The sequence below is a fragment of the Pholcus phalangioides genome, unplaced genomic scaffold (genome assembly GCF_987345545.1).
Source record: "Pholcus phalangioides strain wild (caught in Gottingen) unplaced genomic scaffold, Ppha-v1.0 ptg000015l_1, whole genome shotgun sequence".
Taxonomy (NCBI): domain Eukaryota; kingdom Metazoa; phylum Arthropoda; class Arachnida; order Araneae; family Pholcidae; genus Pholcus; species Pholcus phalangioides.
In genome coordinates, this window is record NW_028301608.1 from 90,944,476 (window position 1) to 90,968,250 (window position 23,775).

The following is a 23,775-nucleotide window of genomic DNA, read 5'->3' on the forward strand; positions in this document are numbered from 1 at the left end:
CCACTGGGGTAGATTAGGATGACCCGCCGCCAGATTCATTCAGAATCTGTGGTGGCTTTTAAAACTACTCTTCCATACGTAGAGCAGCATGATAATGCAACTCCTGCAGACATCGAGTTTCTGAGACGATGACTACGAACTTCATCGTCCGTTAGGTATATATCGTTTCTTGAAAGAAAGCGGCGATTTTTTTTTTTTCATTGCAACTGCGTAATTCATCATTATGAGGTATAATCATGTGTGAAATGTAAATTGTTACGATGCAGAGTTTATGAGCATTGGTTTTTTTTTGTCTGTTGATTCTTCAACTTTCTCGCTCACATTTTCCTGTTGTTTTTTAAGAGCCGTTCGGATTAGCTATGTTCTAGTGTATTATGGTCGTAAAAATTTAGAGGAGGGGACTGGGGCCTATGGACTCAGCCACTGAAAAAAAAAAAAAACTTATCTGCATAAATTGATCTATTTATTTCTTTGATGGGACAAGCCAGAAAAGGAAATATTCAAGCCCTAAGAAAGCACTCTCAACAGAAATTAAGGCAGCATTTGTAATGCGATATCCAAATAAGAAAGGAAAGAAAAACATTCCGTCAAAACAAAATGCTCTATCAGTTCAAAGCGGGGGAAAACCATTGGCTGGCGGCAAAAAAGAAACATAAACAAACATAAAATAGTACGTATAGTGGTTAAGATTTCTTTTCCTCTTATTCTCTGAAAAACCACCCGATGGGCTCTCTTTACCCTCACAAACGTTCATTGATCATGAACGGAGCTATGATCACATTTCCCTGCTATGTAGGGACTTTTTCCTTTGTAAGATTTCAGCAATGCTCTTGCTTCATGACCAGATTTCAATGATGAAACCGGGACAAATCTAAAAATGACTAACAGGTCTTTCGAGCCGGGATGTCTACTCATTGTATCTATTCCCTCAGTTGAAGGATGTGGAGAAAAAGAACATTATAAATATATAGAATACTTGTGGTGTTTTTTATGCAATCACGATATGAAATCAGAAAATATTCGAAGAGTTCGCTTTTGATCAGGGCTGGATTAACCCATGAAAGCCCTAAGCACTCAAGTAATTTTGGTGCACCTACAACTTTAACGCATGCCCCCTCCCCGGGACCTCATGATAATTAGATGTGTTTACAATTTTCTGAAGTAAGTAAGCATGCATTTTTGAGTGGAAGAGGAGGGGATTCAGAAAAACCATTTTGCCCGAAGTCTGTGATACCACGGCTCGAGAGTCAGGCGGCCTGGCAGGCCTCGTGACAATTTGTTCTGGTTTAGAACCGAGCACGCCCAGGTTCTGTCGCTTTTGTGGCGTTGTATTTGTATAAGCTCGTTGATCGTGGACGTGCCGGAGAAAAACCGCCGGGAAAGCATACCCACACCTAATCCCGGGCACATCATTGCTCGACAAAGTCGGCGGCACCACGAGTGCGACTCCCCCCCGTCCCAACACCCGTGAAGAGAGACCACCTCACCCCCAAGAACCTCTATTGTGGATATGAGAGAACAATGTTGCAAGACGGGAACATCGCGGCAAGGGCCTCTATCGGCACGTTATTCTTGACTACGTATGAAATTATTTGTTTGTCGACATATAATCTTGTTCTCGTTATTTCCTGCACCTCCGAACTGTCTGGTCTCCTGTCCTTTTCACTTGAGGAGTTACATGCGGGTGCGACAGGCATAGTTGCAAATTTCCAAGTCGTGCAGAGAAATGCACGTGATTTACATCAAAAAATACTACAGATATATTTAAAAAAAAACGTCCGGACAAGCACAAACAATCCAAAATCGTGTGCCGCTTATGCATGTATGACATAAATTCAAAAGTTGGTGCCACAGCACAAAAGGGGGGAGCAATTTACATGGGGCGCCGGTGGGCCAATCTGCTCTTTTTCAATGTGGCCCAGGGGCGTGGTAGTCCAGGTTGATAAGATACTCGCCTAAAGTACCAAAGGATGTTTAGAGGTGTCTTGACACAGGGGTACAACAGAAACGGCGACGTGACCGCAGAAAAAATTGCTATCGCAGGGAGTCCCCCATCGAGGGGTTAGCGCACCAACCCCTCAACGAGCATAAAAAACAAGCCTGCCGTTCGGAATCGGCAATAAATTGTAGGTCTTGGTCTAATTAGCCCTCGTGCAGAAAATCACCGTGGTGCGACAAAAATGATCCAATGTGGCCGGCTGGGCTTACTGGCCATCTTTATCCCTGGGAATTTACATGCGGGATTTGATCTGGTTAAAATTTTTGAGGGAGTAAATATGCAAATTGATAGGCAGGTATTTATAGCTAGATAGGGAAAGGCTCAGAAAAATTTGTTTTGCCTGGAAGCCTTCGGTGCTGTTCAGTCAGACACTCATTGCTTACCTTATGGAAATCGAGTGAGATCTCAATCTAAAAACTAAGCATTAACGCAAGTTCTTGTTAGCAATTAACTTTGTTTCTCTGCTTTTGCATCACCCTCATGAAACGAAAATTTACTCCGTCCCTTGAGGGTCTGTATCAATTTTCGTGCCCCCCCCCCTTAATTTTCATCGAAAAAAGAGTAAACTCAGCGTTTTTGCTGATCCAGCACTCGGAGCGCCAGAAATAAATGGATAAAAATAAAACGAAACACTGGCTGCCCGGTTCTGCTGATGCCCCTCCCTCAATGTTTCTTTCGTATCAGTAGCTCTAATACACTTAATTACATAAGGATATGAAACTTTTATAGGAGTCAATTACACTGAAAAGCCAAAAAAACTGGTTCCTGCCTCATATCGTGTAGGGCCCCCCCCCCGCGAGCCCGCAGAAATGCCGCGACATGACGTGGCATTCACTCGACTAATGTCTGAAGTAGTGCTGGAGGTAATTGACACCATGAATCCTGCAGGGCTGTTCATAAATCCGTAGGAGTAAGAGGGGGTGGAGATCTCTTCTGAACAGCACGTTGCAAGGCATCCCAGATTTGTTCAATAATGTTCATGTCTGGGGATTTTGGTAGCCAGCGGAAGTGTCTAAAGTCAGAAGGGTGTTCCTGGAGCCACTTTGTAGCAATTCTGGACGTGCGGGGTGTCGCATTGTCCTGCTGAAATTGTCCAAGTCCGTCGGAATGCACAATGGACATGAATGGGTGCAGGTGATCAGACAGGATGCTTACGTACCTGTCACCTGTCAGAGTCGTATCTAGACGTATCAGGGGTCCCATATCACGCCAACTGCACACGCCCCATACCATCACAGAGCCTCCACCAGCTTGAACAGTCCCCTGTTGACATGTAGGGCCCATGGATTCATGAGGTTGTCTCCATACACGTCCATCAGCTCGAAACAATTGGAACCGAAACTCGTCAGACCAGGCAACGTGTTTCCAGTCCTCAACAGTCCAATGTCGGTGTTGTCGGGCCCAGGCGAGGCGTAAAGCTTTGTGTCGTGCAGTCATCAAGCGGATCATTCCCAGAGCCCATCTGTTATAAAAATTCTGACATTGCACTTGGACACCTGCTTATAATCACATTATATATACTTTCTCAACTGCTATACGAAACGCCATAATTATTGTTTTTCATCAATATATTCATGTATTCGAATGTATACCGCCGGTGAATCCACTAGTGCGCAACTGAACCTTGTATATTCAAGTGAACTTTGTACTTTCTCCGGACTTGATCTCGTCATTAGGTCTATAATATCCATATCTAAATAAGTCTCTAACTGGCAATGGAAAGTCCCCCCCCCCCGGCTCCTTCAGCCTTGTGATATTATTAATACCAGCAATTGATCAATATTGATAATTCCCACTCACATATTTATAGTTCATTGGACCTGAATTTGTACATGTGTATCCCGTTTTTCATGTTCTATTTTCAGATTCGGACCTATGAAAAAAACCCTTCCAACAGAAGACAAGATGAGAGAAGTTGGTGTTGCAGATTGGCTGATGGTTGGGGACACAGCACAGTGATGAAGGCGGATGGCTCGGAATGTTTTCGTTGGCCTCTTGCGGGCGATCCGCCCGAGCTCCATGGCGGGGGTTTCCGGGGGGGGGGGGGTGATCCCTGTGGCTTACGGTGTTTTTTTTTTTTTTTTTTTTTCCAGCATGGCCCAGCCGCAAGGTAGCCTGCTTATATCCCACAAGGGACAGAGCGGGGGCCATGTTTGGTGTTTGCAGTTTGCAGTCATCAAGCGTACACTAGTGGGCCTTCTGCTCGGAAAGCCCATATCGATGATGTTTCGTTGAATGGTTCGCACGCTGACACTTGTTGATGGCCCAGCATTGAAACCTGCAGCAATTTGCGGAAGGGTTGCACGTCTGTCACGTTTAATGATTTTCGCCAGTCGTCGTTGGTCCCGTTCTTGCATGATCTTTTTCCGGCCGCAGCGATGTCGTAGATTTAATTTTACCGGATTCCCGATATTCACGGTACACTCGTGAAATGGTCGTACGTGAAAATCCAAATTTCATCGCTACCTCGGAGATGCTATGTCCCATCTCTCGTGCGCCGACTATAACACCACGTTCAAACTCACTTAAATCTCGATAACCTGCCATTGTAGCAGCAGTAACCGATCTAACAACTATGCCAGACACTTTTTGTGTTATATAGGCGTTGTCGACCGCAGCGCCGTACTCTGATTGGTTCCATATCTCTTTATTTGCATACGCATGCCTCTAACAGTTTTTTTGGCTCTTCAGTTTATATATAATGTTTATCGGCTTGTTTTGTCCCGCTTTTGTCTCAAAGTATGGCATGGTCAGTTACTTATCTTGAAGAAAATCTTGTCACTCTCTGCACTGTTATAATCGCTTATTTATCGTCTTTATTTAGTAACTAACAACATATTACTGAAAAAGTTGGCATATTTTGAAATATAGTTGGCTATAAATTCTGTTCATTTTAAAATTTGTAGATTTTAGATCTCTTTGTTTCCGTGACCGTGAATCTAGTGATTTCCCCCCAGTTGAAATTCCACTGTTATTATTTTTCGGGAACAGTTTCTCAATTTCTATGAAATAATGAATGTATTTTACAAGAACTACTAATATTTATTTTTCTCATGTATTACGTCATAATTATGTAAAAAATATTTGAATATCAGTAGGGAATAATTTTTCATCACGACGGGTGGGCAGGGGGAAAAAAAAGGGAAAATACGATCGGTCGACCGTTTCAAGACAAACATCACCGTCGTAGAATCGCGCTGCAAACAGTGTGCAAACAAGCAACTGCGGCCATATTGGAAGCCAAGGGGGAAAAAGGAAGTTATCGTTGTGTGTTGTTTTAAGTGAGGGTCACAATGGCGACGTTTCAGAAAGCTTCCGACAACGATGCATGGGCTCTACTCGCCTTAAAATCGGCTCCAGCGAGTCCATCTAAAATCCAATGGAGCCCAGAACCGAAAGGAGCTGCCATAGCGAGATTGGAAGGCCGAGAGTTCGAGTATATGATAAGACAGAACCGAATAACGATCGGCCGCAACAGCAGTGTCGGCGAAGTAGACGTAAACATGGGCCATTCCAGCTTCATATCTCGGCGGCATCTAGAGATATTTTACGAAAGTCCGCACTTCTACATGAACTGTAATGGAAAGAACGGCGTTTTCGTCGATGGCGTTTTCCAGAGGAAAGGAGCTCCGCCGCTTCAGCTCCCAAAGACGTGAGTTTTTATTTTTTTTTCCTACCCTTTCGTTAAATCGCGAGGCCTAAACATGCCGGCATGCCGCGTGTTTACCAATATTATTTATGTCGATGAGTGCGCGGATGATCTCGTTTGTTTACTTTTCGGCAGTCGCGGAATCATCCGGTCGATAGTTATGTTTTCGTGCAGTTTTATCTGTGAAGTAGGTTTCTTTTCTTTGTTTTGTGTTTATCCCTCCCCGGTAATGTTTATATTCCGTTTCTTCATTGTTTACCTTTTCGCCTTGTGGCCATTGTTAGTATGGCTGCGTCAAATGCTTGCGCAATAGGTGTCGAGTGTAAATAAAGCGCGTTATGAAATGAATATTTATTACATGTACGCTCTATGCGGAGTATCACTTTACTTTTAATTCGCTTATTATTATTATTATATCTTATCACATTTATAATCATTGATTTAGTTTCTTATTTATTTATTGTGGGGCCCCTTTATATCGATCAATGGAGACCTATGTTTAGTCTGGGCGCACTAAAACTCCGGTGGCCGGCAAGCCAATCGGGCCCACTTGGAGGTTGTATCTGCCCAAAAATCAATTTATAAAGGAATATACAGTACACGGTTATAACGAAAATCTGGTTTTATGGAAAACTTTTCTAATCCCCAGTTGAGTTTATATAGGAACAATGCAAAAACCTGGAATTCCTTTATAACGAATAATAATCCGAATAATAATCCGTTATAACAAAATTTGAAATGATTTCTCTGTTCTCTTGGAGTTATACACTCTGGGACAGTCTTTTAACCGCTGTTTCAATTTAAAAACAAAATTAACTGAGTTGCAGTGAAACCTCGATATACAGTCGGATCCCGTTATAATGAATACCATTATAGTGAAAATCTTAAGGATATCTTTTCCAATCCTTCAAATCAATTTACATAGCAACAACGTATTGTGCAATTCCAGTCTAATGAAATGAAAAATCTGTTGAACGAACTCGAAAACAAGTGTCCGAAAAATAACAGAGTCAATCTCCATCTACTCTTTCAATGTTTTTGAAAAAATCGGACGAAATAGAAATTGCGAATTGAAACAGTAGTTATAGGATATCCTAGGAAAAATGATCCAACTTGCGAATTTACAAGATATGGATGCAACTGGCTTTACCTAGTTTCAGGACATTCGTTCCCAAAATGTACCCATGGGAGAAAAGGTTTTGGAATTCACATGTGCTGTTGGATGTGAAAACTTTATGGCAAGTGTTGGCTGGCTGAATTGTTTTAAAGAACAGCATGTATGGTGTGGTAACAAAACAGATTTGCGGGAAAGCAAATTCAGTTGATATAGAAAATGTGAATGAATGGGAAGCTGGTGAAATAGTGAAAGTGATAAATAAAAAATAGGTCTACAGGACTCTACCATAGAAATTACATAAATTATACATCAGAAAGGGCTCAGCGAGTCAAAAAATGTTGAGAACCACTGCACTAGAGTATTTTGCTACCTACAGTACCTGAAGCCTTAACTAGTTTTGAACTCTAAAACAATATTTATCTCATCAAGAGAACCTTCCAGACCATTTGTTTGAGCATGCGTATATTTTAGAGGAATTTGTGAACTCCTTGGCTTCCACAATACTTGTGCTAATAATAATAATTATGCCTCTAAAATGATAAGTAAAACTTATGCAAAAACTCCAATGCTTTATTGATTTCATTTGCTTTGTGTTATTTTTAAAATTCAACTTCATTGTTTTTATTATCTAGAACCAGGGTTGGGGTTTTGGACGTCAGAAACTGGTTTTGGACAGGACACGCTGGAAAAACTGTCTGAAACTGTCCAAAACCTCCAAGTTTCAAAATGTTATGTGGAAACCTTTTGGATTTTTTTTTTCACGATACTAACATATTAAAAAAAAAAATACTAGCAGAAAATAAAACTAAATCAAAAATATTTCTAAAAGGTGTCATTTGTTTGGTTTTTTTCTCCCTAAGTAAATTGTTTTCCCAAATTGATGGTTTTAAGCTGGAAATCAGATAGTAAATTAATGTCACTCATATAAATGTTTAAATAAACTGTTTTAAATTTTTTAGTTATAAATGTTATTTCTACTTCACCAGGTAATGTATTTAGGACAGTGATTGTCCAAAACCCTGCCGAATCTTTCCAAACACTTTTCTTTAAAAAATACATCATATTGAAGGTACCAAATACGCATAGTCAGTTATAATCATTGCATTATTGTGAAACTCGACATAAATATTTTTTATTAGATAGCAATATAATGATGTGAATATATATATTAATGGTGTAGTGTTTATTTGATGCAAATTGTTCTATTCTGACTTTTCAAACTTTTTCTTAAATTTCCAATTGATCTTTCTATTTTACATTCTCAATTTTCAAAAACTAATTATAAATAAAGGAAAATATCCAAAGAAAATTAGGCCACTATGTAGCACCTACTCATGATTAACAGAACATCATTTCACAAACACTGATTACGCCTATATGATGATAAGACTTCAAGACCCAAAGTTTTTGTTAAATTTAAATTTCTGCTCTTATGAGGCTAGGAGCTAATATTTCACCAAATAAATTCAAGCTATATTTATATAATTCTATCATATGGAAGACAGCAATACGAAAAACACTGGAAGAAGGCTTATCAAAAGTATAAATACACCTGCTGCAGTTATCACATAGGCTTTGTAAGGCATGTGGCGGTTGAGGGGTAAAGAGATAAGCAAATTCGAGTCAAGGTATTTTGCCTGTTTCAGCACTTAATATTTATGCTTGATATTCATAACATGTTCCATATATTTTGATATTTTATTTTCAACTTCGACAAACACTGATACTCTGAATTATTTTTTCATCAATTGCATTATTACATTTTCATTTTTTTTAATTTATGATTCTCGCTCTTTTTTCATCAATTTTATGGGAACAACAGATTTTTAATTTGTCTTTGTTTTGCTAGAGCATGAGTTGCATTTTCAAAACAGTCTTTAGATTAGCGGTTTCCAACCTTTTTTTCCTTCCCCTGCACCCCCACAGCAATGCGATCCCACACCCCTTTGGATAATAAGTTTTTTTATCTATTCGGAACTAAAAACTATTTCCAATGTTTTTTTGATGAAATTTGGAAAAAGATTCATTGAATAGTTCTTCAGTTATTTATTCCATAAAACTATAAATTAATGTTTCTTTGATACGTGACTGAATTTTTTGACATTTTTCCTGAGTTGTGTGTTCAGGACAGTATCAAACCTAAGCACAGTAGCACAAGGTATGAATGTAAAACCACAAAATAGTTTAAGTAAATAATGGTATTTTTTCTCCACCAAAATGAGAAAACAAGTATGATCACTAATCAAAAAATAAACTTTCTGCGAACAAAAGTCAAAATACTGGTATAATTCTTATTTTTTTAGGAAAAACTTGAAAAGGGAATAAAAAGTTTTTCTGCATTTGACATTCAACTCGTTTTATTTTATATTTGTAGGTGTGTCTTTAGGTTTCCAAGTACAAACATCAAAATAATGTTTCAATCATTGGTGGATGAAAATAATCCTCCTTTTAACTCTCGTGTGACAAGCACCCCATCCGATAAACCAATGATTCCCTTGAGGATCAGCATTCCAGAACAAGAGGCTGCTTTAACAAGTCCTCCACCATCACCTACTGGAACGATCAGGTAATTAATATTGCCTTGAGCTATCATTATTAGTGATTGCATGAAAAATTATTATTTTCCATTCATCTCATGATATTATATAAATACAGTCAAACCTCGTTAATGAGTCACTCTTGGAAGGGCAAAAATATGACTTGATATGAGTATATATGAGTGACTCGTTAAACGGAGTAAGCCATAGCTGTGCCAATTCCTGTCTGAGGACAATAGGGACTTCCAAAAAAGTGACCCAGTAAGCGGAGTGACGTGTTAACCGGGTGACGCACTAACGAAGTTTGACTGTATATATTTTTACTATTCTAAAGGTGTCAGATTAACTTACAAAATAGAAAGCAAATTTATCTCCTGATACTTAATTTTGATTGCATTATATCTCTTATTCAATTTTATCTTGATTTTCAGTGAGTTATTGGTATAATATGATGGGGGGCATGAGAAAATTGTTTATATAGTTTTAATAAGTAGATAATTTTTAATGTTTTCTATTTTTTAGTGTAAAAATTAGAAATGTAGTTTAAACTTCAATTGTAGATTCCTGTTAGTAATACCTTGGCTAATGAATATAGTTGAAGTGTAAAAGTAAATGCTGTCAGTGCCAAGGGGGTGGGGGATGTGTTGTGGGAAATTAAAAAAAATTGATTTGGTGGCCTGTGGGTATGTTCAGATTTGTGACCTCTTTACTTGTTCTTTTGAATCTTTTAGGGTGGTATTCACCGACATGGTATAAACCAGGCTTGGGGTTTTTGACGTAACTAGTGTCAAAAACTGGTTTAAACTGTCAAAAGCCATCAAAATTGTAAATGGATACTTGTGGGTTATGTTTTATTGCAATAGGTGTATAACATAATGGAAAACTTACTTTTTTGCATATTACAATATTACATTTTTAAACATTAATTTATTGCAATAATTAAAACAAAATATTGGTTATAATTCACAATTTCAAATTTTTCAACATATAAAGAGTCTAGAACATAGCTTCCCAACCTTTTTTGTCAGACAGATCACCTTCAGTAATCTTTATCTCCCATCTCCCCCAATGCAATCTAACCCATGGGATCTTATGTTATACCCGTAGAGAGAACTTCTACCCCCCCCCCCCCGGAACATTCCATCGCCCACGTTGGGAATCACTGGTCTAGAACATAAATAAACCATAAAATTTTATGGTTTATTTATCTAAACTACTCATTATCTGCATTAAATTTGCTAAGCGAAATAGAGCTGTCTATTCAAAATATGTTTGATGGGGGATCAGGGTTAGGTTTTTGACCTCAGTTACCAACTCAGTATTGAAACAGTTGAAAACTTGTTGTCAAATAGTTCTTTAACCTTGTAGCAACCTCTAGTTGTACTTTCACCCACGGTGGCAAAATGACCACTTCATGCTTCACATTTTTCCCTTGAAAAAGGATTGCTACATAGCAATGCAAGTTGCATAGAAAATTTCCGTGCCTAATAAATTATGAATGTTTATTATAGATATGTTAAATAATGAAACTCTTATATAGATTAAAGTGTTATATATTTTGAATTATAAATACTGAGAAAATATATCTATTTTGGAGTTTTAAATTCTAACTCACTTATTCTCACTTAAAAACTTCTTAGTTTAGGAGTTTAAAGAGTATTTTCAATCAAAGCAAATCCGGCAGGACTTGATACCCAAAACGTTGTTTTGCATGTCTAAAATACAGCTTCAATTGGAAAATCGTTGCATTTATAAATACATATCATAAATCGAACATAGATATTCTTACTTTTGCACTAAGAATAAGTTATAGGAGTTTCTTCAGCATCATATACAAGCCAGCATTGCCAAATTAAACGACATTTTAGTCCTGCAATTTAGTATTTTGATTGCTTAATGTTATGCACAATAAGGGTATTGTTTTAGGTATTGGTGATTTATATTTAGATAATTTAAAAATAACAGAAATCACACATCATTACATACATGGTGTAAAATAACTTTTTAAACACCTGTTATGTGTGTTATAAAAAGAGTATAGCAGATTTTTATATCTATACACATATACAGGGCGATTCAAAAAATTTTACTGGGTGAAACAAATTTTTAGGGGAGGTAGAAAACACAGAATCACATAGGAATGTATGACCGGAAACCCCCAACCTGATCAGCTGGAGGATAAATGAAGATGCAGAAATGACAAGCCAATAATGGGTGGAAAAATATGAGAAATGAAAGAATTAGTTTTTGAAACAGTGTTTCCATACATTATTGGCTTGTCATTTCTGCATCTTCGTTTGTCCTACAGCTGATCAGGTTGGAGTTTCCGGTCACACATTCCTATGTGATTCTGTTTTGTTTTTGTGTTTTCTACCTTCCTAAAAGTTTGTACTTTGAGTTTTGAATCACGTTGTATAAGCAGTTCAAGAAATTGTAGAAGGTCAAGAATCATCTTGAACTGAAGAAAATATCGAATCATTCCATAGTTTTTCCTTCAGCTTTCATGTTATGCTCTATTGAAATTATGTATTGTACAAGAAAAAAAATATTGTCCAAAATAATTCTGCAGTGTCAAAAATTATTTTAAAATGATATTAAGTGTTTATTTTTTGTATAACATAGTCACTTTAAACATTACATGTATTTCCAATGGAGGTTTTTATATTGAAAAGCAATGTTTGAGGTTTTTGATATGACAGTTTAAACCATCCAAAACCTGTCAACCTGGTTTAAACTATTGTCACAATTTTTGGATAGGAGATCAAGATGAGTTGGTTTAATTCTGGTTTTTAACCAATCTGTGTTTATCTCCTATTCAAAAGTTGTGTCTATAGTTTAAACCATGTCAGTAAATACCTCCCCTTTGAGGACTACTACTGAACCATGCATGCACCTTGTCCATATTCCTCTGCAGAACGTCTAATGAATTGATATTTGTTGGAACATGCATGTAAAAGTGTATAAAACCTTATGTAAAACTTGTTTCTTGTGTAAATGTTTGTTATGTGTAATGTTGTCATCAATTTTTCCAACTATGAGTGAAATGCAATGATCAAATAATTGTATCATTGTAGACCTGTTGCTCTCAATGGCGAGACTTTCTAACAGGGAGATCAGCTCACATTTGCACCTCAAAGTTGAGAACCACTGAAAACCAACTTTAGCCGACCATCACTATGGCGACGGTGGGGTTCGGACCTGTGTCCTCGCGATGCAAGTCCATCACTATGACCACTCAACCACTATAGCGGCACCCTTTTGGGACTAACATGGACTTTTCACATTGACAACATTGTTAAGCATTGCTCATCTGACACTTTAACGTAAAAAGTGGTTTTTCTGGCACTTAGATACAGTATATTTACCATTTTTACCCTTCAATTTGTTATGTAATCACATTCGTTAGCTGAAACATGATTCCCGACAAGTTTCTATGGAAAATAGCTTAATTTGTTCCAGGTACAGCCGAAAATTTAAAGATATGTTTTGTAAAGCACTAAAAATAATAATACTGACTTAGGGCTGAAATGAGCAGCTTCACAATTTCGGATGAAGGAGAACTTAAAGGTACATAAGATTATCTTTTACTTGCATTTTACATTATATATGCGTGCTACCCGGTTGGATTCGTAAATGTTCATATATGTGGTGTCAGCTCATTTCTGTGTCTCACACTCATGTTGATGAAAATGATCTCTTAGAGCAGTGGTTCTCAACCTTTTTCCTTTTTTAAGGCCATGTGCCACCAAAGCATCTTTGAAAAATCCTGATGCCCCTCCCATTGTCAGAGCCATAACTAGAACTTTTGTCATGCTGCGTGTTTTTTTTTCTCAGGAATATTGAAATGTATTAAAACATTTAAATTTCAAATTTTTTAGATTCGATTTTTTTTTTTTTTCTTTTTCGAGATAATCATTCATTGAGTGGAAATCTTATGAATCCATGTGTGCTGTAGCTGCACCATATTGACTTTGTGTGTAAACAAAGACCTATTTTCCCCTTGTAAATGGTATGAAGAAATTTTCAATTCTTCAAATATCTTTCTTCAAAATAATTTGCCATTTAGAAATTTTTTGTCAGACCTTCGCATATCATTCTTTGTACTCTGGGTGTGACAGGTTGACCATAGAGGTGAAGATTTAGATTTCCTTGTTGGTTAGTGGCAACTAGACCTGCTATATCCAGTGGCTACTCATGAATGTGAGCAAAAAAGAATAATTTCAACATTGGCTGAATCACACTGTTTTTACCTTCATAATAAACACATCAGACAAAATGCAAATAAAAAATAATTCCACTCATTAATTTTTTATCTTTTTATTATGTCATTCATTTTTAGTAAGTACAGTATATACTCATCAACTGAAATATACCATGTAGTAATTAATATTTAAAGTAGATGGATGCCTGCTTCAAAACTAATCTTACCACAACTCTCTGAACACTTTCCTAGGGATCAAAATCTGCTACTTAATGATATTTAGCTTTTTTTTAATAAAAACCCTGCTTTTTATAGTGCATCTTTTTTCCATTGAGCTTGATCTATTGTTGATGATCGTTTCCATTTTGATCCAAACTCTTTCTTAAAACTGCATTACTTGGCGGAATTGGCAATAGAATTTGCAATAACATTCTCATCATCTCAAACTTTGGAGAAGTCATCTTCTCCAACAGGGATTCCAAAGATATTGATGGTTTAAAATTTGTATACATTATATTTCTGAGCATTTCCCACTAGGAATGTGCTCTTTCTTTTTAGGGAGACAAGATATTTTTTTTACTGCCGAGCATGGCATAACCCATTAAATGATTTCTCTTTTGGTGATTTTTTTCTCTCTTCTAGAGTAGCACTGTTGAAAATTTGTGGTGACTAGAGCAAAAAGTCTGTCTTCACTTTCAAATGTCTAGTCGCCACGTGGCGAATGGTAACCATTAATTTCCACCTTTAGTTGATCACACCCCTCATCTAAGTCATTGTTTCAGCTAATTTGAAAGTATGGGAATTTATAAATTGCTGCAGTTCATTAGTTCAAGCACATTGTCAATCCAAACTAACTTTTCTTTGGTTTTTTATGATAAGACAAGCATTTTAAATTTTTATACTTAAATTCATCTTTATATCAGGAATTGACAAATAAAAAAAATTAGTGCCTCGTCAAATTTCCTAGAACCACAGAATACATTTTCCAAAGAAATGTATGCAAAATAATTCTTTCAGGCTTTTTTTTCGGACCTCTGTGACATTTTTCCCACATTGGTGGAAACATGAGTTCAGAAAATTTTACGTTCTCAGTTTCTGATTTAGTCGTCACACTTAGAACTTCAAACTAAGCTAACTCGGACGTTTTACTCTCCATGGCAACCTGGCGCTTGGAAATTTGTCTACACCTCCTTTATATTGCCTTGTCCAAAATAAATTTGGATTTCCAATATAGAACATCATATTGTAAACTTCAAATGCGAATGGAATTGTGTTGGGATATTTGAAACTTTTCAAGTGCAGCTGTTAATTTAAATTAAAAAACATGCCACTTATATAAATTGTAGTTTTTAGCAAATGAATGAAAAATTTTGAAACTTTGCAAAATTTAATTTTTTTTTTATTTGTACAATTTACGTATCTCTATATATCACTTAATGTCTTTGACCTGAAAAAAATTACACTGCTTATTCATAATGTACTAAAGTATGTGTAGTCTCACAGATGATGTAATTTTTTTAGCGCTGCCAATTCATGTCCTACAAGCCCACGTGGGGGATCACATCGTAGAAACCTTGCATCAGAGCTTCAGATAGCTGCTGTGTATGCTGTTGCTGCTACAGAAGAGAAGCCGCCAGAGCCAAAACAGCCCCAGCCAATTTCTGCAGCTGTCAAAGCTCCTCGAGCCAGTGTACCACTAGAGCCGCCTCCTGGAAATGAGCTTGCTGTTGGGAAAGATGGAAAACCACTTTATTCATACGCACAACTCATCGTACAAGCTATATCATCATCTCCTGACAAACAGCTTACACTGAATGAGATATATTCATTCATAAGGAAACACTACCCGTTTTTTAGAACTGCTGATCGCGGTTGGCAGGTAATCAAAATGTTTGGTGTACACTGGGATGTTGAACCAGTCATCTGGCTATGACAGAATAGCATGTCATGCCAATTTTTGGCATAATTTATAAAACTAATTATTAATTACTTGATTTTTTTAAATTTGTTTTTGCTGATGATTTCGAAAAACAGCAAAGAACACAATAAACCTAGTTTCAATGTATTCATAAAAACAATTTTGATCAAAAAAGTATAATTCATTAGCTTTAAGTTCTAAATGAGAGGAAAAAGATAAATTAATTGGCCAGATGACTGGTTAAAGGTACAGTCACATGCATCATTAGATTTCTGTAATACAGTCCACACCGCTTAATGTGTTCACATCCGGACTCTGGCTTTCTGATAACTACATCCAAAAACAGTCCTGTTTGCAAGTACGGGGCCATACATCCCATTTGGTTGAACAGAACATAAGGTGAACAGGCATTGGTGAAACAGCTCAACTGTTTTTCTTCCCCACATGATTGGTTGCAAAATGTTCAATCTTTCAATTTTTTATTCTATTCTAAAATGGAACTCCCCCTCCTGATCCAAATCCCTGCAGTTTTGCTATTTAGGCATTAGAATGGAACTGTTTTTGATGTATATTAAAATTACAATATTTTTTTAATGTACCATGTGTTTTATAGATCCCTTGAAAAAGTTTCTCTGAAAAATTAATTTAAATCTGGTCAGCTGAAAGAAACTGATCAGAACTTAAGAAAAGCACTTTTTTTTTTCCGTCGTGCATTTGCCTTCACTATACTACAGGAAGGCCGTTGCAAAAGCAGCAAGCACCATACGTACATGGATAACCAATGTATGGTAATGCAGGGCTCCCACTTGTCCTATTTTTTAGTAAAATGTCCTTTTGCCCTACTTTCTAGGTTTTGTCTATTTTTTAACCAAATCTTGTTAACAGAATTTGTGTAACTTTTTTAAATTAAAAGGGAATCCTAGAAATATTGCCAAATAATACAAATGTAGTAGATTGCGATTAATGATTCTGCCAAAGTAGAAGTTGTGTTGTTTTTTTTGGAGAGGGGTGTGTGTGTGTGGACCATACGGTTCATTATTTTTTTTTTGCTGATTTTGAGGATTCATTAAAAACGTTTTATCTGGATAGAAAAAATAACTTTGTATTTACTACTTCATAGTCTTGACCTATTCATTGTACAGTAACATCCATCATTCAGAAATATGGTGCATATTTGTGTATAGGTGAAACAACAGTTTGCATAACAAAGCAGTTGGATACATAGGCCTATTCTAGGTTTTAGGATTCTGCTATTTCTCTAATAGCATTCAGTAGTCTTCGGTATTTTTAGGATGTGCTGAGGCATAAACAATGTTTACAAAGATCTAGAAATGAAAGTGCTTCATTTTTCAAAAACGATCTTGCTGGCATTGAACAGTAAAATCTAAACAAATCCCTTTAAAAAAAGGAACAGTGCATTGTCTACATTGCACCGTGCTTTTGAAAGTCGCCTCAAAGGAGTGTCATTCTTGAGAAACTTGCATGTCTTCATAATTTTCTTTGTATCCAGGAAAAGAGTGGACTTTGGAAGACTCCAAAAAATAAAAGAATGTAGTATATATTGTGAGGAGACACAAAAGAATTATCTATGGTTGCTAGCACACTGTTTTAGCCCAAAATTGTTCTTGTTACCAAGTCATTTCTGTCATTTTGCTTTGGCTCGAGTCAATCTCCTAGGATACTGAAATATTGTTACGGAAAAATAAGAATTCTAACATTTTTTGAAAATAAAAAAAAAAAAAAGATAAAATTTTTGTTTTTTCATAAGGCTATGAATATGTTGTTTGAGGGATACCCCTGTTCTATTTTTTTAGTGTGAGCTGTGAACAATGTAATCCACACATAATGCTTGGAACAGATTACAGCATTAAGTACAGAAATGTTTTTCAACAAGGGGGGGAACAGCTTCTGGTCTCCTACATAGTCTTACAGCCTGATAACGATAACTTACAGGGGAAAAAAATAAGTTTGATTAAAGCTTCAGAATGTGCAAAAAAACTTTTGCCAGGGGAAAAAAATTTAGCATTATCCAAAGCCCTGGTAACTATAAACAATTTTTTCTCCATGTTACCATATTGGTCCATTCCATTCTTTGCGAATATGATAACAATACTCGAATGATAACATTATCCGTGATTCTAATAAGTGGTGTTGACTGTAATTAATCTGCAAAAAGAACTTGAACAAACTTTTGATTTAGGCTTTTTTTTTTTTTTTTTAAATTCCTAAATTCCTATGATTGGTGTATATCTAATTTAACACTCACCAACGTTTGACTTCTGTGTAGATTTTGTTCAAAAAATTAAAAACTACACTATCTATAGCAAATTATATAATTTTTACATGATAAATTTTTTTTTCTATCCTGAAGAATTCCATTAGACATAACCTATCACTTAATCGGCACTTTGTAAAAGTTCCAAGACCTCAAGAAGAACCTGGAAAAGGTTCTTTTTGGCGAATCGACCCTCAATCGGAAGATAAATTGATTGAGACAGCATATCGGAAGAGACGTCAGAGAGGAGCTTCATGCTTTAGGCCACCTTATCCTTCAGGTGTTTCATCTAGGTAAGTTATCAATTTTGAATTGTTTTGAGGGTTACATTTAGTGCGCCGATTCAGCATTTATATTGTTTGTTCCCTTGAAGATGATATTCGTGCTTTGGCGGTGTCATGCTGTTAATTTGAAACAACATAATAATACTTTTTCCTCATAGGTCCGCTCCATCATCACCAAACCATAATGTTGTCAGTGAACTTGTAACTCCAGATTCTTTGTCCAGAGAGCCGAGTCCTGTTCCTGAACAAGTAGAAGAAACCATTGTTGAAAGTATTCGACCCCACATAGCTAACCTACCTCAACCTACATTTGTGGCATATTCTCATGACCTGGTCAAATCATGTGATCCTGGCTCACCTAGTAAGTATGCATTCATATTAATGAATTATGGGGAGTAGTGTTTACATCATGATATTTTAAATTACACATTGTTGGGTAAAAATTGGTTTCTGTTTTCATCTCAACAAAAAGCACTGCTATGTTAGATGAACAGTTAAATTCTGAATATCTAGTACTGAGTTAAAACTTCTGTTGATTGGAAATTATAATTGTATTCATTTGAAGATCCAATAAAATTTGGAAAAAGAGGGATAATGCAACAAGGGAACCAAAACGTTGAAAAAAATTCATTACGATGACATATAAAATCAGTTTTGAAATCTGGTTACTGTTTACAGATGTTCATGCATTTAGTGTTATGTCCATATTTTATCAGAAATACAAGTAAAAAAAATTTCTTTCTAACATGCGTATGTCAGGGTTGGGCATTTTGCCGGCAAAAGGTATTTCCATGTGGACAGGGATAAAAACCAGGGCAAAAATGATTTTATGAAAAAAAATTCAACTCAATGTGTATATATGTAACTGAGACTTGAAATTATTTCAACAATCAACTTTATCATGTTGTATTTTGAAGTAATCTGGTGGAAAATAAGTTTACAAATAAATAGATATGCAGTCTATTATCGTTATAACGACCCCACGTTAAACGATTATTCCATTACAACTACTGTAGGAAAATACAAATACAAGGCCACAATATAGACTCAATGAGGTGGATGAGAAAAAGATGCCCATAACAAATATGGATGTCATATATTTCTAAAATACGGCAACCCAATTAAGAATGCAAGTACAAAAACTAGAAACAATATATATACATGATAAATATAAATGTCCTTAAGATATATTTATGGTTGTCTTATTCTGAGTCTCTAATGTTTTCATATAATGACTCATTTTTTTTTTCGATACCATGACCACCCATCATCCGGAATGATCAGAGTGCTTATATACAGATAAATTATTGTCTGTGTGTATGTTCTCTATACAAATCTATAATTTTAAACCGATCGTTGTGAAATTTTGCATATATATATATTTATATGAAACAGGACCTGAATTGAATGATGGGTTACTTTAAAAGTTTGTCAGAGCTGAAGAAATGCCCAATGGAAGAACAACGGTATTAGAAAACTGTTTTGAGTCAACTGGGAGCAGGTTTGTGGTGCATGTCTGGGTCATTTTTCTGAGGATCTTGTCGATGATAAAAGGTGAAAAACCCCGATTAGAAGTGATGTCACAAAGGATATTGAGTTCATTCTGGAGGGAGGCTGAACACTGCAAAGTTTTAGTGCTCGATGAACAAAAGAAGAAAATGCCGAAAGTTTCTGATTGGGAGGATGAAAGGATTTTGTATGAGGTGGCATGGAGATATCGAATGGCTTACAGTACACAGATGTATGAAATTCAGTGTCTGTCTTTTTAATGAGCACGTCGAGAAAAGGCAGCATATTATTTTTTTCTATTTCATAGGTGAATTCAATATGTGGGTCAATAGAATTCATAAAATTGAATAACTCAGTGACATTAACATCAGTCTCATCAACTAAAGTGAATGTGTCATCAACATACCTGATCCAAAGTTTGAAGTGGTGGGTTTCGAAAAGTTTTGTTTCAAAAAAATCCATATATATGTCACAGAGGATAGGCGAGAGTGGGTTGCCCATGGCAAGACCTTATCACAATACAATAATCATTATTGTATTGTGATGACAACCATGCGGCAAACACAATATCAGTTTTTTCGTCAGCAGCTTTACATTTTGAAGTTTTTTAATTGTTTAATTAATTTTTTAATTTCTTTGATTGAATGTCTTCAAAAAATAAATATACATATATACAACTGCTTTTGTGTTCCCAAGATTATCGATCATTGATAGCATCCACGAAAGGAAACTTCTATGCTGTTTGTACAGTATGTAGATGTGATGTCTTTATTCTTTATAGTGGATAGACTGACATCGAATCATATTCTGCTCAGGCAGTGTAGAACCTGCCTGCCTGGGGGCAAGGTGGCACTTTTGCTTAATAGATATTTTTTTTTTAAATTCAGATGTTTTTTCACAACTTTTTTTATTTGATCTATGGGTGTCAGGGGCTCTTAGAAGAATCTCCATACTTGTGGATTCCAAGAGGTGACACGTCTGTATTCAACTAACTTCACATTAAAAGGGGGACAAAGCATCTTGTTACAACAAAAACACTGCCAGACCTTTGATATTTTTTTCCAAAGGAAGATCACAGTACTTTGAGCAGTGGAACAACCTTGAAATTGTTTTTCTAGTAACTCTATCCGCCAACATGGAAACTACAGCTTTTTGAAATCATCAAAAATATACCTTCTGGGTGCCATCTCTTAATGCTTCAGGAAAAAGTTATTAATGCAACAGGGTTTTCATCATTATTTTTAAGAATTGTCTGGTTATCCTGCGCTTGGGTAAAAATGATTTCATTTGTGTATTTTTCCACAGAAATATTTGTTTAAAACAGTGATCAAACACTTTTTTGACAAGGGTAATATATTGTTCTTTCATATTTATTGTTAATTCAGATAGGAAATGTCAGAATTGCTCTATTTCAGTGGTTTTAAAATTTAAGATTTTATCATAAATTAGTTTTAACTCTGCTAATTTCAAGTGCTTGAATGTAATATTAACTACCACAATCACTACGCAATGACAAATTGATCACTTCTTTAAATCTCAGGTTCTGTTCATACGGTGGAAGTAGTTACAAGTTCTCAGAACAGCGATTTACATCACGTAGCTGCTGAGCAGACTGTAGTGACTAATGGTGTTCTTACTAATGGCTCTCACCAAAATGGAATCAAACAAGGTAATTTATATTTATGGAATTTTGTCCAAGCATAATATAGAATGTCTGAAGTTTTTTGAATGTTTGTTTTCCATGACCTGAATGTTCTGTTGATTTTCCAGAAAAACAGCAGACCCCAGTCAAGCAGAGAGTTCTGGTTTGCACACAGAAAAAGCAATCTGATTCCCAGTCTTCACAACCCACAGTCATAGTGCAAGCTCCGCCTGCTGGCCCAACTGGTTTTCTCGCCATGATTTCCCCATCTGCTGCAGTTATATCTCAGGGAAAAGCTAATAATTCTACCTTTGTGGCTCCAAAACCTCCAAGTCAACCGGCAGCTGCTGCCACATCATCCTCATCATCATCAAACCCGGTTTCTGTGCCGAGTTCTAAAGTTGCCAAGAGGGTTAGCGTTAATAATGATATTAAACAGGAATTGGAGGAGGAAGAGGACTCTGTTAATGATGTTCAACTTGAAGCAAAAAGGCCGAAGTTAGAGGAAGAATCAGACTCAACTTCCTGAAGATATCTTGAAAAATTCTTATCACATTTTCTTTGTCTCCTATCAGTATAATTTTTTTTTCAATTCCCTTTTTCCAGCTTGTGTACTTTCATATGATGGGTTCACTGTTAGTAGACTTTTAAGTCCCCTAATGACACATAAAGGAGAAAAAAAATACACAAGTAAAAACTGTATTGCTTCAATTCTAAAGTATAAAGTAGGAATAGTGTTGTACAACAAGGTCATAATTGCGTTTGTAAATATATATCCACAAGGTTCAAACTGTGTGTGAACTTATTTTCCCCCCTTTTTTGTGTATGTGTGTCAGTTGTGTATATATTCTGTATTTGTTATTGTATGGAACAATTTATGTGAGGATGCATACTAACGACACCTGCAGTGTATATGAATTGTTTAATATTTCAAAGCATGCATTTATTTTGTTGGATTCGTGGCATTTGTTCCCCCCCCCCTCCCTCTTTCCCAAGATAGTACCATCTTATTGCATAACCCACAATTTTCTTTTTTTCTCCCCTGGGACGCATGATTTTTATTGCAGGCTTTAATCATGAAATGGTTCCAACTGTGTTGTTACAATTTTTGTTATAGGTTCATCATTTCTATTATTTCATGAATGTTTCTCACATTTTCTGTGCTGCTGAATGTATCAATGTTGTGATTTAAAATGAAGAAAAGAAAACCTGTTGTGTCTGAAAAGTTTGTATAATTAAGAACTTTTTTTATTAATTTTGCATGTAATAATTATACTACAATGATGTAATTTTTTAAAAATTCGATGATAGAGAAGTTTGAGATAACTGAAAGTTATCTCTTATTTGAGAAATTCGAAGTTTTGAAATAACCAGGGGTCTGTCCAACCGATATCTGGGTCTGTTTCCAGACCCTTTGCAAAATTCTGGGTCTATGAAATGAACCCTTTGCAAAAATAAAATCAAATTAACAAGACCATAAACATGACATTTCATTTCTTTTGTGATAAATTAAGTAGATTGTTTCGCTTTCCACAAAATCACTTTTCAAAGGGAATTTCCTATTTTTTCACATAAATAAGGAAAACTTTCACAAAATATAACCTTACAAAAAAGTTTCGACAGACCCCTGATAACATCACTTCAGTATTAGGCTCGTAGCTATTTTGCAAAGCAAAACTTAAGTACTTGATTCTCAAACAACTTAATGCAAAATCACTATCAGCTGACTTGTAGTATGTTCATATAGGCTCCAATATATAGTCTCGTACAGTAAAAGCATTTATACACTATAGTGGAGTTCACATTTTCTCTGCTCGAAAAATCGTGTTTGATTATTACCACTTCTGATTTTTTTAAAGTATTTTGATTGTCTTTTGAAATTCTTCTGACAAAACTTATTTAATGATCAAATCATGGAAAATGTTTTTGTATCTTTGGGCAGCCGTGGGTGTAATTTCTTGTGATCTGAATTTTTTCGAGAGAGCATGCCGAAAAAATTCCTTATGAGCTTCATTATTAGACGTGAATATGCTTTGAAAAAGGTTCTGTAAATTTTGTAATTATCCTTTTTTTTTTCCTTTTTTTCGAGTTCAAAAAAAATCTTTAATGATTTTTATCTGCAGCGTGAGGATCTGAACCTTGTGAATAGGTACAAAGTATAGTAAGATTATGTTAGAAATATTCTAGTTGGAGAAATGGTAAATCCTTTTTTTCCTCATCTTCAGCTGTAAAATATTTAAACAGTTTGAAAATGCATAAGGACTTTGAGAGAAAAAGAAGAAAAAGTTTTTCTTTTTCCTCTCAGTCTATATCAGGGATGGTCAACAGCTGTGACCCGTGAGGTTGATTTTGTGCAGTCTCAGACGAAGTAAAAATTTGCACTGTATTAAATTGAATTTGTGATCATTATTTGAGGTATTGGTTGAAATAGCAGACTTCCAGATTAACAGATGTGATTTTCATACATTATTTCTTAGTATCCGAAATAACTTGTTTTTTCAAACACACAAGTCATTCACAAAGTTTTTTATGGGCATCCCTTTTTTTTTCCTTTTCTCTACCTTATTGGACAAGTTGCCTGTTGTGGCCTATGTATTTGAAAGCATATTGTTCCGCTTATGGGGACTAAATTTTTTTTTGAAGT

At 35.9% G+C, this 23,775-nt stretch overlaps 1 protein-coding gene across 1 annotated transcript; it reads left to right on the forward strand.

Annotated features, from left to right (window-relative positions):
* Window positions 1-5,185: 5,185 nt before the first annotated feature.
* On the forward strand, window positions 5,186-22,924 carry LOC149077028 (forkhead box protein K1-like). The gene is made up of 7 exons (XM_089244761.1): window positions 5,186-5,651; window positions 9,140-9,331; window positions 15,025-15,382; window positions 17,793-17,989; window positions 18,139-18,341; window positions 21,030-21,158; window positions 21,260-22,924. The coding sequence occupies exons 1-7, from the start codon at window positions 5,293-5,295 to the stop codon at window positions 21,658-21,660; spliced, it is 1,839 nt and encodes a 612-aa protein (XP_089100887.1). The 5' UTR covers window positions 5,186-5,292; the 3' UTR covers window positions 21,661-22,924.
* The last annotated feature ends 851 nt before the right edge of the window (window positions 22,925-23,775 follow it).